This window comes from Urocampus carinirostris, chromosome 13, assembly GCF_059441175.1.
Source record: "Urocampus carinirostris isolate Australia breed hairy pipefish chromosome 13, RoL_Ucar_1.0, whole genome shotgun sequence".
Lineage (NCBI taxonomy): Eukaryota > Metazoa > Chordata > Actinopteri > Syngnathiformes > Syngnathidae > Urocampus > Urocampus carinirostris.
In genome coordinates, this window is record NC_142361.1 from 21774202 (window position 1) to 21790993 (window position 16792).

Sequence of the window (16792 nt, forward strand, 5' to 3'; positions counted from 1 at the left end):
GAATGCGGCAGTTCTGAGGTCATGAGATCGAACATTCCTGTGTGGAGTTTGCATGGCTTCCCCGTGCTTGCGTGGGTTTCCTCTCACATTCCAAAAACATGCATGTCAGGTGAATTGGCCGGTTCAAATTGTCCCTAGTGAGGTGTCCGTCTCTATGTGCACTGCAACTGACCGAAACCAGTTTAGGGTGTCCCCTGCCCACTGCCCGAAGATAGCTAGGATGGGCTCCAGCACCCCTGGACCCTACTGAGGATAAGCGGTGCAGATAATGAATGAATTCTGGAATTGTTTTCCATTATTTTTGATCATCTTATAAGCATTATCATCACATTTCTGGAAATGTTAATATGACTAAGTGAAATTAGGATTTATAAGAAGGATTTGGTGAAATTGTTATCTGGCAACCAGGAAACTAAAAAACAGAAATTAACTTGGAAAAATACATTTATTCACACAACGAGATACCAAAAAGACTTAAGTGAGACACAGAGCGCAAATAAAGCTTGCCAAATGTACACGTGCGGATGAAATGTTTTCCAAGAATTCTTCTGACATTTTGCTGCCACGGCTCCGCTCTTGCAAAGGTATGTAAAAATCAAAGCTGTGAATCCTATCTGTGCTTATGTTTTGTTCTTGAAAATGGATTTGTCACAGGACGCTAAGATACCTGTCCACATTCACAGGAAAGTGACGAGCAGCTTAGGGAGAAGTCGTGTTCGAAAAAGTGATCATTACCTCTATCAGTTGTGTTCTTGTGTCCTTAAGCAATAAGACTGTTTACCAATCAGGGTGAAGGTTGCCGGGGTCTTCCTACACAAAGCGTTTTTTTCTGCTTCAATGGGTGGAAAGACTGCTCCCATGTAATCAGTAGATACTTTTTGGTTGAAAAATCAAATTCCCAACTTATTTCTCTGGCAAAAAGGGACTAATTCCAGAAACTGGTATAAAACAACAGTTTATTATTCATAACCGAAAAACCTCTGTGCTCTTTGCGTGCGTACACATGGTGTAGGGTCCATATATCAGCAGAGGTTTAAAAGTGAATGTTGCGGGATGGATCTCCTCAGGCTTCTTCCACGTTGGGTAGGTTGAGGATCTTGCGGTGGGCTTGTCTCATATACTGCTGCTGTTTGAAGTACACTTTAAAGGAGCCCTTGATGGCGACAAAGGCGATGCCTCCCTGAAATGAGAAGAGTTTGAACATGAACTGAAGATGTCCCAAAAAACAAAGCGCAGGAATAAAGACAATGTTGAATAGGTTTTGGACAATGACCAAACGCCATGTTTGTTCAGCCGCTACGCAGTGCTCTATGACACTGGCCCTCGCTCACACCAGACATTAGTGCCATCAAGTGGTTTAATGTTACACACTGGGGCTCTAGTACTAAAGTTGAATATCTTCCGTGGTGTTGCGATTGATTTCTACTTTCCGTTTCAGCCCAAAATTTTCATTTTAGTGCCATGAGATTTTATATATATAAATCAGTGTCAAACTCACGACAAAAAGTTACCAGCCCCACGTGAGACAACTCTGAAAAGTTGCCTGCCCAGCCATAAAGTTGCCAGCCTCATTTTTCACAACTTGAAACACAACACTACTCATCGCAAAAAAAAAAAAACATTGTAGCAAGGTATTAAGGATTGATAATCAGAATATATGAGAACAACACTTAAAAATTAAGTTTATTATAAATCTCCTTATCACATTCATTGCATGTATATGCAGGGATCAGAATGGAGATTTTCATTTTCAGCTGAAATAGCCAGGGTCCAGGGGCTGCAGGCCCCGGCCAGGTCCAGGGCGGAGCCCGGTGGGGGGCTCAGGGGGGCAAACCCACCCGAAGCCAACGGCATTTAACTTATTTGCTATGTGAAAATTGCACTAGAATGAATTAAATCCAACAAAACAGAAACCATGTATTTTTTTCAGTTTTAAGATGTTTAAAACAATTGGGGGATTACAATGTTACAACCATCACCATTGATGTTGTGTTTTGATGACGAAGATGGACCTTGTATTTAGCTACTAATCAACAATATATATGAAAATATATACATTAATAACCATTCATCATTAATTTGAAAATAGAATGCACAAACTGAACATGCTTAAAGAAAATACATGTCAGTCTGTGACAGTCTTCTCCAGCCATGACCACTTAAATTTATTCTTGATTCCTTTATCAATCTCGGAGACAAAAGCCTCGTCTTCTTTTCTTAGTATTTTCATATTTACTTTTTCAAACACTCATTTCACCGTTTGAAAAGACCGGAAGGAGCGCCATGTTTGAGAAAGCCAATGCTCTGAACAAAAGCTCCGCTGATTGGTTATCAGCGAACCTATCGACCAATGGTAGGAGTCGATCTATTTGTTGTGTGTTATAGATCTAATGCGCTGCGCTTCTTTTTGCCGATTTTTCTCGCAATCTCTAACTGCTAACTTGGGGTGATGAAACAGTCACGTATCATACCTCACCCCCCCAAAATATTTTCTCATCGAATTTAGACGATTTACGGGAATGACCTTTGGGGTTCAAAAACAGCGGAAATCCGCGGATCCGCGGAAAATTCTGATCCCTATATATGACATCGCTGTTTTTCCATCTGCCATCAGTATGTACCTGTATTTACTCATCTTCATACATGCAATGTTTCCGTTGCGTCATCTGCTACAAGCCACGTGAACTCCTCTTTACACGATGCTTTCAATGTACGTTTACATTTTGTAACGTCATAAATTTTGTTAGCTTCTTTTGAATATTTCTTCTGCAGCTGAGGTTTTGGCTTTATTCCATTTTTCTTGTGTTCTCTGAGCGTCTAATTTGGAAAATTATATGCAAATGCACAATTCCCACTTTTGATTCCAACTATTTTTTTAATTGTCACAAAACAACATTAAAGTGCAAAAGATGGAGTATAACTGCTGAGACATCGAAAATACAAAACATACATTCACATTCTTTCCTCTGGGAGAAACAAGTTCAGTAACAACCGAATCTGACCTCAACCTCCTGCTATGGACAGATTTAAGTTTGGTAGACCAAGCACCACTAATCATTAAACTCTGCTCAGACATATTTAAGTGGCAGCCAATCAACATAAGGAAGGAATGGACTGAATGGGAAAACACAACGTAAGAATTCCCACTAAGTTAGCGTTGTAAACCATAGCCACAATTCAGGTAGCAGCTACCGAAAACATGGTGGCAGAGGGTTTCGTAAAGCTCGGGTTGGTAAAATCTGAAAATGTTTCGTGCGTCCCTTATTTATTTCGTCATGTTTTAGACACTACTCACCAGGATAGTCCTCTGAAGGTTAGAGTTGACGCTGCTAAACATGAGCTTTCCCACGATGGTGGCAATGGTAGGAAACACCAGCGCGCCGCACAGGATCCGGGTGGCCGAGACGTGATCGGCCAAGGGGCTGGCCTCCGCCGGGATGCGAGGGACGGGGCAGCCGATCCCTACGGAGAAAAATGCCACTGATGACATTTGGGGATTTTAGATGCGATTCCAGTTATTTTCCACGTATGAGAAATATACTGACCTGGGAAAATACTGTTGAAGATTTGCAGTTTGTTGGAGTACTTCCTCCACAGGCGCAGGACGTAATCTTCCCAGCGGATCATCTTGCCGAGGATCAACATGACCGGGATGGTGGGCAGGCCGATGAGGAGGAAGAGCGGGTCGGCTCGCTCCATCACATCCAGGCCCTCCTTGTGGCCGACCACCTGCAGATTGGCAAAATATAAACAGCGCTATACGCCGCCGGACCTTCGCGTGAGGTTCTTTATTTTGGACTACTCCTCTGACCTGCATGACTGTGACGGCGCCATACGTTACAGCAGTCCAGTATATGGACCCCACCATGATTCCGGCAGCGGCAAAGGGGCCCGCCTTGGAGATGAGTCGGTCGGCCAGGTCCAGCACATAGACCACGGGCCCTACAAGGATTGAAAAAATATCAGTTTTACAGAATTAGGAACTATTGTACTACATTCTAGCATCTAGACCGGAAAAAATACTGGCAAGTGGTATGTCATTTATCCGCGATTCGCCAAAATTTTAAGATCTCACTGCTTTAAGTTGGATTTCTCTTTTTTTTTTTTTTTTATATATCTTTTGATTTTCTTCTTTATGTTGGCCACCGTAAAAACGCCACTAACGATAACTCCCAGTTTCATCCAGTATATGTTCCTTTCAAGCTGCAGCCCTACTAGTACAGTTCTGTTTATATTCAGTAATGATTGGATCAGGTAATAGCCGTCTTGTTTTGATGACAGAGTAAGAATCTCTTCCCTATTTTCTGAGCATTACATAGCCACAGCGGGATGAAAATGGGACTACCCCAAAAAGCACTGAGCGGAAAATTTAATTACATGTGCGGATGGGCAATTTAGTGATGAAGATCATTAAAAAGGCGAGAGGTAAGTGCGGCCATTGTGATATAGGTTTTGCGGACTGTCAGGCGGCTCTTTTTGCGCCGTGCACGGTGCAACCGAGGACACGCCGTCCTCCGAGCAGTGTTGACGAGCTGGCAGCAGGTGCTGATGGGAGCGCTGCAGAGCACAAATGCGTCTGAAGCTTCCATCGCTCCTTGCGCCACACTTGTAGCATAATAAACAAAGGCTGGGTAAACAGAAAGGCTGATACGAGTTTCGCAACAGGGATGCGGGATACAGAAGATTGAGCTCGGCGGTAACCCAGAGAGGAAGACACCCATTGCTCTAGTTAACACCATCCCTGAAAGAAAGCTGCCGCAGTGCTCGCAGGCTGTGAAATTGCCATAATTCAGATGGCAAGTTAAGGCACAGTGTGTGATGTCGAATGAGGACAATTTGATCATTCTGAAAAAAGCGAAGGAAAGGGTTGTTTGTGCTTACACAGATCCACAGTGATGTTCTCTAGCAAACATTTTTATTTTGTTCTCATCAGACTGCCGTTTACCCAGTACAAAAAAAAATACTTTTTTAAACGGCGCAGTATCCATGTTGCTGCAACATTAAGCAGTAGACGCCACAAAATGGTGTTTTGACACAAGGAATCAACTGATCGTCAAAGAAATCCAATGTTACACTTTTTGGAGTTATTGCTGGCCTGGGTTAGTCAGCAAATATAACACCTGGTTTGAGAGGTTTACCATACTCGTGATTAAGTAAATGGTAACATTTTTTAGGTCTTCTGATTTATTGAACAAAGAAAAATCACGAGAAATGATTATTTAAGGTAATTTATCAATAAATACAATTTACAGCTAATAGATCGAAAAAAAAAATTTATTTTAAACATGACTTGACTTCTTTTTGGTAAACAACTAGCCAAATGATTTGATTTTTACTCAAAACTGACATCTACACCCCAAAACATTATGTGTTGCTAACCACATTTTAGCAACAAGCTTTTCCTATTTCAGACACACAATATCACAAGTATTATCACCTGGAATTATTGTTCTTAACAGACTGCCGGGCATCAAAAAGCCATTGCAGGGAAATGTCTCCATATGATTTGGATTTGAATTTCAAACCATCTTCTCAATGCCCCAACATCCTAAGCTGTTAAAAATTGTCATGATTTATAAAGGCGTTTATCTGCTTTAAGGATAGCCTACGCTACTGGCTAAAAAGTCAATTGAGGTGCAGCGATGGCTGTTATCATAAGCTGACATTAGGAGTTAAAAAGTCAAGATTTGGTGTACACATGGTTTAAACATTTTCATTGAACACTTGCAAGCACTCAACCGCTTAATATTGCACATCATGTTGATTTAATCTGCACAAATAATCAAACTTGGAAATTACGCTTGAACTCGTTTGCTCAACTCAAACAGGAGCATTAAATAACATCGCCAGTGTTGAAATCGTTCCAGGGGTAATAATGAGTTCCTCGGGGACCTGAGCACTAATTAATTCTGGTGATTATCACTTTCATGTAAAAATAGCCAGCCTCCAGCCAAGTGCTAAATATCACATTCGCCAGGTTGTTTACTGGAGCGTAAGAAGCTTCTGCTTATAGCACCTGACTGAGTGACAGCGCAGCCTCGCTCTCTATAAATATAAATGAACCTTCTTCCACACAACATTGTCTTGAGGCCAGGTCTCATCTAACGTTGCAGCCTCTTGCACTTTAAAGATAAAATTCCAGCAGCCCAAAGGACTAATTCAATGTCGAGGGTGCATCATATTTCCACGATGTAGGGTGTAAAACGCGACTGCGGGATGCTTGTGACCAGAAAAATGAATACAAAGCGGAGTGTAGTGATAAATTCATAGTTAATGTATAAAAATAGCCAATAAGACAGGTTTGTGGTGAAGAACACTGCAAACAACACAGTTTACGCGTCAAGAGTTAGCAACCCAGCATCTACTTTACAATCATAATTTCCAAAGCGCCACTTACCCAGTTTGGGAAAGACAATAAGATACTCGGCATTACACTGCGGACAGGCTACTCGCGCAGTGCTGTTGCCTCGCTGCTTTTCGTCCACCCAGCGCTGGAGGCAGGCCTGGTGGACCCACTTGGTAGACCCCCGGCAGCGGCATGGACGCACCCACTCTGCAGTGCGGTCGTCCTCATCTGTTGCAAAGCATACCCAGCAACTCCTAAAACAAATAAGAGAGGCTACGTTTGAACTTCTCAGAAAACCTTTTGGATATCTTAAAAAAGGGATGTGTTTGGTCACAAGTAAATCATATAGACTAGTTATCAAATGAGGGTTATGTGTATTTGTAGGGGTACAAGAGATTTGAAATATTTTTCAAAAGAAGTACTTTTATTAAAATAATTCACAAGTTACTGATATACGTTGAATAATTTAGGAAATAGTAGACATGACCATAGATGTAATGTTCAGAAGGCTATTTTTGAAAACATTTGGAAAAAAGTGGACCCATACAATTTTGATTAGATTGATTCAAAACTTGGGTCTTTTCCCGCTTGTGAAAAATACAAAAAAAAAGGTAATTTGATATAAGACCAAGCCCCAAAAAGGGACTAAATATCAGTATTGGTAATATTTTGATAAACCTCCAAATTGGTGCAGTCAATAAAATCGGGCTAAAAAAAGCAACATGTTTTAGGGTTGTTTGTGTGGAGAAAAAAAACAATGTTCAAAAGAGGGAAAATTACTTTTCTAGTGTGATTGTTATTTTTTTCAGTGTGTTGACAATATCTACTTTACCTAAGTTAGAGATAAGCAATAAGCAATATGTGAATGTGTACTCTAGATTTGATGCAGCAGAAAATGGTCACATAAAAAATAAGTTAATTACTTGGATCAAATCAATTAATTTCGAAATGGCACAGCAAAACCTCTCTGTGACTAGCTCACAAGAATAACAACAGTAGAGGTGGGCACGGAGGGGGGTACTCAACAGTGTTTTGCAAATTCATTAACTAATTCAAGAAACCCAGCCTCACAGTAGGACAGGATTTAATAAACAACCACTGAAACACAATCCTACAAATGAAAATGGAAACTGGACCGTGTCTTGTTTCTGCAAAGACTAACAGACATCTGGTAAAAGTGTGCCTCTTTGTGCAGAAAAAATAAATAACGATTTGGCTCGTGAGATAAAATAAACATGAGAAATAAATAGCTTGTATTCAAACTGTGTGCAACTCAAAAAAACTAAATAAAGACTTGTTGCAGCAATAACAGTTATTGTGTATGAAACGCATCACTGTCAATAAACTCGAGGGCCAGCAGCGTTCATCAAAACACAGTCCGTCTAAATTATTTATAAGATATCTTATTTGTAAGTAAAAAACATGATAATAATAATAATCTACAGCAACATTGAAAACTCCACAAATGGTGTTATGTTCCAGCTGAGGGAGCCAGTTTGACAAAGTGAATGACTAAGACGCCAAAACAACCCAAATGACTGCCAGCATGTTCCAGCTTAAACAGTTCATAATTACCACCTTCCTCGTTATATGGCAGGCATAAATACAGTACATAACGTATTTTCCCCTTTTAATTTTGTTTTACTATTTGTGTTTAGCTATTTTGATGTTTACAGGAATTGGTAAGTCGTATTTATTTACCACATATTTAACATGGTCCCAGTAGTGATTTTTTTCTGACAAATAATCTAAAAAGACGAGTGAAGTAGCAGCATCACTTTAAGCTGGCTGGCAAAATGTGTGTGTTTTTTTAACTAAACTGAAGAAAGGTTTTTCTTTGTAATGTTTGAGTATCTGTGTGAAAATAAGTCAAATATTGTGGAAGCATTTGCGTTACAGCACTGTAGAGCAAATATTTAAATAGCAGCGCTAAGGGATTATCTTGCTCAAAATAACTAAACGTTTAAGTTATGAAGATTGTGAAAGAACCTGCAAAATGTGCCTCACTATCCAACTGTGAAAAATGGAACTGTGAAATTGAGTTTGCCGCCAGAGACCGGCTCAGATAAGAGCTGGTGGACTCTAATGTTTTAAGTTGATAGTGGCTAAGTACGCAGCTGCCAATGGCAAGGAAACATGATGTAACACTTTGTATCACCTTTTTTTATTTAAATATAAAGAATGTACCACTATAGGTATGCTAAACGAGGCCAGCATTTGTGAAGCTAGCGAATGTTGGTATATTAACGTCAAGGTTTTGCAGGTTTTGTTTGAAGGTGCAATAATTTGAATATTTTAATACTTATTCTTGAAACTCCAAGTTGTATTACAAAAAGAGAGCTAACCTTGGACAAAACTTGACAAGATCAACATTTTGGATCTGCACTTCACCATGATAAAGGCTTTACCACCAATTTATTTGAAGAAGAAAAAAACAAGTCTGTGTGCATGAGATGGAGTTGTTTTTTTTTATATATCATTTTCTCATGTGGATCATTGAGAAAAAATGAGAACTATTCATGTGCAAAATTAGAAAAATAAAACACATGCGCATGCCAAGCAGGAATCTGTAGTAACGGTAAACTATGAGAATACAAAACAAGGGCTTGACTATCTCAGTCCATTCAAAAATGTGTTCCTGGTTTAAAAGCATTCCTAGGCGACTCAACACATAAAAAGCTGTGCCATGTGGTTTTCAATGTTTTCACAGAAAACACAGCTAAATGATCCTTTGGGACAACTTTTATCATTCGTTTATGGGCTTTTAAGCTGTGTTTATATGTAAACCAACCGTTTGAAAGACAATTTCTATTTTGTAAACACATGGGCTACAGAGTTTCCCTTTAAAAAGTTTGATTTGAATCAGTAAAATTTGCAAAAATATATAATTATTAAAGTCATCGTGTAACGTCTCATTATTGATTTTTCCTTGACCTCCCAACCGATTATACTAAGAAAACTTAAAGAATGGCAGATGGAAGGCTTACAGCGATGGAATTATTAAAATGCAAAATCGGTGACTTGCGAGCTTTATATATTTTAATGAAGCAGAGTAGCAAAGTGATTTCAGCTTTAACATTTACTGTATGTTATAGTTAATTTCAGGTATCTACGTTCAACACAGCGCCGATCATTCACGCCAGTCTACAAGCACTACTTTGATAATATTGTATGTCATCATTTATAACTTTTTTTTATTACAAGTTTATCCTAGAAGGCCACCTTTAATCTCGTTGTGAACGATTACACGATTACACTAAATGTAATCAATGATAATAACAATTCTATACCTTTATTATCTTTCTGGGATATTTAACCTCCCAAGACTCGAGCTTAATGTTTAATGTGCATTTATGTCCAAGATTGTGGACACCAGGCCTTAGGATAGTAAACATTAAAACTTAAATCTTTTCTGATCAAAACACTGATCAACATAATTTTAAAAAAGTGAGCTTTTGGGATGGAAACACGTCAGTGGTTACTTGTCTATAAACAAAAAAATATTTTACTGCTCCTAATATACAAATTTGAGATTTAAAAACACTCACAGAAAAAATAATCAAGTCATGTTTATTTTGATAGGCCTTAACCACAAGAAGTCTCAAAGGGCTGTACAGACTCCAGGCAGATTACAGACTACTATTACAACATCCCATGATATAAGACTTACATGAGGGAAAGGATTGAAACAATATAATTAACATCACATGATCCCAATATTTTAGGGCAGCAGAGGCCTCAGAAGCACTGATGGCCCAGCACTGAGCAAACTCTGCTCTTGTGTTGGCATCTAAAAAGCAACGATTTGAATTGAACAACTTATTATTTTTGTGACAAGCAACGTATCTTTAAGGTACCGTGTGTGTTATTTGACTATTACACGTCATTGTATTGTGTCGTGCAACAGGAAACGAGTGCTAAAAGCACAAGGAAGAGTATGAACTACAGAGACTCAAAGTGACCAAACTGTACCATATATTTCTATTTTTTGATCAGCATTTTGCAAGGATTAGGTTTTTAGGGGTACCCGTAGCAGCAAGATGGTAAAAAATTATGTCAGCTCATTGAAGGTGATTTCCAGCTTATGTAAAAGTAAATGTCTTTTATTTACTACCTACAAGTATTTTTTATGAAATGCACAAGAATACGACAGTATTTTGGGATACAAATTAGAACAGTACTGTTTTTAGTTTTAAACACTCGGAAGTGCTAAATCATACACACTGTCCCAAAATCCTAACTTGACTTGTCAGCTGGTTTTGGCTAGCTAACCGTTGCGAAACTAATAGTGGTCTTGTTTCACTCTGTTAGCATGCTAGCTAGCTAGCTATAAACACTCACCTGTCGAGATTCTGTGACACGACCACCGCCTCTTCGTCCGCCATTATGGTGAAATTAGTCGTTCAAATACCGTGTTGGGACAACCGCTGACTAAATTCGAAGATAAACATAAAAGAAGGAAAAAGAAACGCCCGCTTGACCAGCGACACAAATGCTAGCGCTAGCTTAACTAGCAACGAGGGCCTCCTTGTTGACGTCAATAGTTGACCAGCCTATCTTTCAGTGATAATCTATTAATTCGTTGCTACTACGCATTTTACCGTTTCCCTGCATTCTGTAGACTGCAACGAACAATTAGCATCTTAGGTTTACTAGAAACCAGTAATGTTCCCCGACATCGCCGTGACCGCTTGAGTCCGATCAGTTGACAGTCGGATGTGAGGAAGCATGATTCGTGACATCATCAAAATGACCCGCTAGAAATGGGAATTGTAGTTTTTATGACTGCTGTCAAACCATGTTACTGTACTTTCGTGTCACGTTGGCGTAAAGCTTGATTAATGTATTTTTTTGCAGATTTTTCAAATTAATAATCACAAAATATAAATATAATTCAAATCAGAATCAATATTTTTTTCAGTATTTAAAGCTTGGTTTTTCAACATTTTTTGAGCCAAGTCACGCTTTTTTCATTTAGAATAGAATAGAATAGAATAGAATAGAATAGAATAGAATATACCTTTATTGTAATTGTTACAAAATGGGTTAACATATTGTGACAACAAAATTGGAAAAATTGAATTGGAAATCAATTTAAAGGATCTCGAAGCACAAAATTGTTCAAAAATATTCACAAATTAATTCCTGGCACCTCTTTCATGTGTGGGTTTTTTTCAGTTTAAATTATTATGTTGCCTGAATTAACAGTACAATGATCCCTCCTTTATCTTTGGGGTTATGACTGAAAAGAACCCATGATAGGTAAAATCCGTGAAGTAGAAACCTTTATATTTCTATACAATAAAATACTCTATAATACACTGAAACCAAAAGGCAAACCGTTTTACAAGTTCAAGTATTTTTTTAAATGAAATGAATGAAAACTTTATTCGAACATGAAAGTAAAAACAGAACAAGAACAAAAAGAATTACTCAACAACCAAACAAAAACAATTACTCAACAACAAAATAATGTTACATAATATGTTAGAAAAGGGGTAGTAAGAAGCCAATGCTTATTTTCCCTACCCCTTCATCTTCCCTATAAAATACACCAATGATACAACAACAATAGTAATCATATTAATAATAATAGTTATGATATAACTATAGCAACAAGAACACAAAGTTAACCATAGTTCTAGACACACCATTCCCAATCTCTTGGATCACTCATACCCCATTTTCTTCATCTCTGTATTCCGCCTGTAATGTTTTTTTTTTATTTAAATTTGAAAAAGTGAATAGTTGGACATTGTTTGGTCTTGTCTTGTAAATTGTTCCAAAGTTTGACTCCACACACAAACACACCCATACTTTTCCTGGTGGTTCTCACTTTTGGGATTATGAATTTACTACAGGCCCTTAAATTATAATGTCACTCTTTCCGAATGAATAATTTATGGGTGTTTTTTGGCACTATGTTTTTGTCAACCTTAAATAGCAGTTGTGCCGTGAAAAAATGTACTAAATCATCCAATTTTAATAATTTGGACTGCGGCAATGAAATATTAGTATTTTATTGACAAGTACTGTAAAAAACTTTGCTCTAGTATCACTGGTTGCTAATGTAGAACAGAATGCATGGTGCAAATCGGTGACGTAGAGGAACTATTAAATACGATTACTCTATACATTTTTCTTATCACTTGTGGTCACCTTGGCTACAGGCTATTCATTCAGGTTAGTCATTTACTGTAATGTTGTAATTTACTATATTTTAACCTAGTTTTATGTTCTAGTATTTATTTATCTTTTTTCTTTTTTTTTTAAATGACAAAAAAGGCTAACTGTATCTGCCAGTTGAACAAAATATGTTTTACTAGATTCTACATTCTAACAGCCAGCATCATGTCGCTTCTGTTGTATGCATCAGCGATGTGTTAAAAACTACTACTCCCAAGATTCCCTGCGGCATACTCCATGCGCCGCAGTCAATCAGCTGTTGAGGCAACTGCTGACTACCTCGGAACAAGGTTTGCTCGTTTGTCATTTCTAAACCTAGGCGAGGCATACAGAAATAAAATCATCTTCCGAATCTCCGGAGGGTGAAAAAGCAAGGTAAATTGGCGACCAACTCACAAACCGATGTGGTGCATTCTGCTCGTGTCGTTTTGTGTTAGAACTGACACGTTCACATGGATTAAAAGGGGAATTTCAGGGCAAAGCTGGTCCATAAAATGGGTCGCACTTGTTTGTTTTTGTAGCAAATGAACTGTTTGTTGTGGTAATGCGGTGGGTGAGGACAGTGGGCTGTTCTGATGACCTTGGAAGCGCACCTCTTGTGAGAAAAATTGCGGATTAACTGGTGCCTGGGTGTGTGCAATGCAGGCTGAGGCGATTATTTTGCCATTCATTGAGATCACCCAGCGAGATGTGTCGAAATTGTTTTTGTAGTTGTTTTTAATCGGGTTGGATTTTGTTCGTGCGTTGTTATCAATTGTGGTAAGCCTGCTGAGTTGCTGTGTTTATGTGTTATTTCTATTTATATACATTCGAAACGATTTTAATCAAATAATCCAACACAATCTATCTCTTTGCGGGCTTCCACCGGTTCATCGCCTATATCAGGGCACAACCAGAATCATGCGTATTAATAAACTATTACAGGCGCGTCGCTGTGCAGCAGTTAACACGCAAAAAAAAAGAAGAAAAAAAAGATATATTTGTGGCATTTTAACAAATCCCCACACATTTGATATCCCTTCTGGAAGCTGCCCTGCATTTACTGACATATGCAAATGAGCACAGGGAGGTCCTATATCCCCACACTCAGTTTTTATCTACTTTATTGAACCAAAACGCGCACACACTTCCATACAAGAAAGAACCACTGTGTATTCATTTATGGATCAATTCAGACGAATTTCCCTAAATTACATCTATTTGAAAATTCGATTCTACTAGTATTTTATATAAATCTAAACAAGATTACTCAATCGAGTTTCTTTGGGTGTGTTGGTTTCATTAGTGTCTCTTAACGATATATATTTGTTTTAAATTTCCTTTTTGGAGAACGCTACTGTTTTCTTGTTTTGATTTTGAATATGTCTTCCCTGCAAGACAAAAAAATGAAAAGGTGTTGGCACTTAAAAACTTCAGCTTTGGACACATGTTTATTTATTGTATATTTGTATTGTACCGCTGTTCTTTGTGCAAATAGGCTAATGATTATTGCTTAATTTTGTTAATTAATGATTGGTGGTGGTTTTCTGTGCTCTGCCTGAATAAAAAGCCACCACCAAACATTATAACCAAACTGTACAAACAATCCAAATGACAATAGAATATAAATAAACAACCATGCCAGGGGGGCAGACAAGTTACATCAATTACCAAAATGTTAACAGATAATTATAGTTTCAACGGGTTTCTGGTGGTGGGAAAATCTTAAGGACAAAAAAAAAATACTGTTTTACTTTACATTGAAAGGCAATGAAAGCGATTTATCTATGCGTACATTTCCACTGGTGAAGGTAGAATTTAGCTATAAGATTGACAACTCAGTTTCACATTGCAGTTAAGAGTTTCTGACGTGGGCGGGGGCAACGCAACGTGGCGAAAAGGGGTCACTATCTCCAGTGTTATGAGTGGGACATTTATCATGCTGACGTTCTAGGGAAGTGCGTTATGCTGTTGGTGAAAGTGGGTGATCATCCAGTGATTTGTACTTGCACGATCCCCTTAACGCCACGCCAGAGTTGCGACACTTGCCGCAATGTAGTTATTACACTGTAATAACGTAGTAATTACATGTGGAAATGAACGCGTCTGTTTTGCAGCTCTTCAAAAAACATGCAGGATGATTTACTGATGGATAAAAACACAACTCAAGTTCACCCGACACAAATAGACCCTCCTCCCTCTTCCAGTACCCCTCCGACCCCGTCATTGGATCCTTCGTCCTCATCCTCGGGGTCCGAAAGTCCGAGCACCGCGGACAAAATGTCCATGGAATCGCCGATCCTGCCGGGTTTGAACTTCCACCAGCAGCCGCAAGAGACTGGAGCTCCCGGTTCCTCCCCGTCCTCCTCCTCCTCCTCTTTCGGGGGCACTTGGTCCACGGGAAACGGCAACGTCGCGGACGAAAGCTTTTTCCAGGGAATCCCCTCCGTGAACGGGACGATGCTTTTCCAGAACTTCCCCCACCACGTCAACGCGGTCTTCGGGGGGCATTTCTTTCCGCAGCATCAACAAGCGGAGAGGCGATCCCCTCTTAGTCCCAACCAGGGCCCCTTTCCCCAGCAGAGAAACGCTTATCAGACGATCATGAACGCCGCTAAAGGATCGCCTGGATCTCAGTCGTCGGCGGCTTGGAATAATCAGCAAAACGCCGGTTGGAGCGCCGGATCCAACCACCCCTGGAGCGCTTTGCAGGCGGGCAGGGACCCGCGCAGGGCGGTGAGTGTTGGCGTGGGGGTCCCGTCTCCCGTGAGCCCGATTTCCCCCATGAAAAAAGCATACGGAGGAAATGTGATTGCGCCCCCGAAATGTCCAAGACCTGGTCCCTTCGCCCCCAAGGTCTGGAACGAGGACGCTGCCTTCAGGACTGACACCAATATGCTCCCTTTTCAGGTAAACACATTCTTGTGAAATTAATGTTCTGTTTTGTAAATATTGCTTTATGATTTAATCTATGTGCTATTGAAGGCATTATTTTGCTGTTATTTCAAGGTTACATTGCATTCATATAATGACGGGATATATACATCTAGGTTAGTCTTCTCAACCTTAATTAGTACAGGTATGCAGTCTCACTGGTAATGAAAATAATAATCTGAAACTATTTACAATGTTTGTCTAATGCCGTTCTGTGTAAATTTCGCTGCATGGCAACACTGTAAAAATAAAATAATAATAACAGTTGATATTTGGAACAGTTATCTTATTTTACTGTATTTTTTTCATTTATATTCGTAAGTAATTCATAAAAATGATATGAAAATATTTTTTTCTAAACTAATTTATAATTTTTCTTCTTTTACTAGATGCAATTCTTAAAATATATAATTATAATAATTGCTTTATGTTTTATTTTTTTCTAAAACAAATAAAATGCATTATATTTGCTCCTTAATATAATCTTGGCGGATAGATATTTTAAAATAATATTCTTCATAATTTTCTAAAAAAAAAAGTTTTTTAACATATATAATACATTTTTGTTTAACTCAAAAAGATATTGTGTATTATGCAGCGCCTTTTATTGTTAACAAATTATATTATTTAAATAACAATAAGTATTTGAATAATAAGCAAAAGTACATGGACCAACCCATAAATGTGCATTTTTATAAATATTCATAGGTCAAGTCAAGTCAAGTCAAGTCATTTTTATTTGTATAGCCCTTAATCCCAAAGAGTCTCAAAGGGCTTCACAGGTTATTACACAGACTATATTTTCAGATTTTACACCATCCCCTGATCTAGAACCAACATAAGGGCAAGGAAAAACTCAAAAACCTCAACATGAGGAAAATGAAGAAACCTTGAGAAGGGACCGCACATGTGGTATCCCCCTTCCAGGATTATTGGTTACATAACATGAGGCTCACCTAGTTGAAGCTGGCATGATTGTCAGACCTCGGGTAAAAATCTTTTTTTAAAAACTTGTGGACTGCTGGTGCGGTTTGATCACTTTGACTTTCCCTACTTTGTATTTGTGTTTGTGCTTTCGAGCACTCTTTTTTGGTTGCACCAACACCAGGGCTCTTCAACGTGCTGCTCGCAGGCACCTGGGTGCCCCCTAGGGATGGCTGAGGTGTCTGCATACCAGTTCTGAAATTAGTTCGGTCAATGTTATCCATCCATTCATTATCTGCACCGCTTATTCTCAGTAGGATCGCAGGGGTTCTGGAGCCCATCCCAGCCGTCTTCGGGCAGTGGGCAGGGGACACTCTTAACTGGTTGCCAGCCATTCGCAGGGCACACAGAGACATAACTCAC

The 16792-nt window shown here is 39.0% G+C and overlaps 2 protein-coding genes across 6 annotated transcripts in view; one reads left to right on the plus strand and one right to left on the minus strand.

The window, feature by feature from the left end:
• Nucleotides 1–637: 637 nt before the first annotated feature.
• Nucleotides 638–11090, minus strand: marchf5 (membrane-associated ring finger (C3HC4) 5). Of its 2 annotated transcripts, none has more exons than XM_088351644.1 (6): nt 10688–11090; nt 6398–6600; nt 3812–3942; nt 3546–3729; nt 3296–3462; nt 638–1180 (listed from the first exon to the last, which is right to left on the minus strand). In XM_088351644.1, the coding sequence occupies exons 1-6, from the start codon at nt 10729–10731 to the stop codon at nt 1064–1066; spliced, it is 846 nt and encodes a 281-aa protein (XP_088207770.1). In that variant the 5' UTR covers nt 10732–11090; the 3' UTR covers nt 638–1063. The 2 variants fall into 2 exon arrangements, with proteins under 2 accessions (XP_088207770.1, XP_088207769.1); XM_088351643.1 differs by having other exon boundaries at nt 3296–3480.
• A 1675-nt stretch (nt 11091–12765) lies between these two features.
• cpeb3 (cytoplasmic polyadenylation element binding protein 3) overlaps nt 12766–16792 on the plus strand; it is a 53743-nt gene continuing 49716 nt past the window's right edge. For 2 of the 4 annotated variants that reach the window (XM_088351173.1, XM_088351175.1), the window contains exons 1-2: nt 12766–12907; nt 14629–15421. In XM_088351173.1, coding sequence (XP_088207299.1) covers nt 14642–15421 — 780 coding nt within the window. In that variant the 5' untranslated portion in view covers nt 12766–12907; nt 14629–14641. The remainder of the gene's footprint in view (nt 12908–14628; nt 15422–16792) is intronic. The other 2 variants (XM_088351176.1, XM_088351174.1) reach the window with 2 other exon arrangements.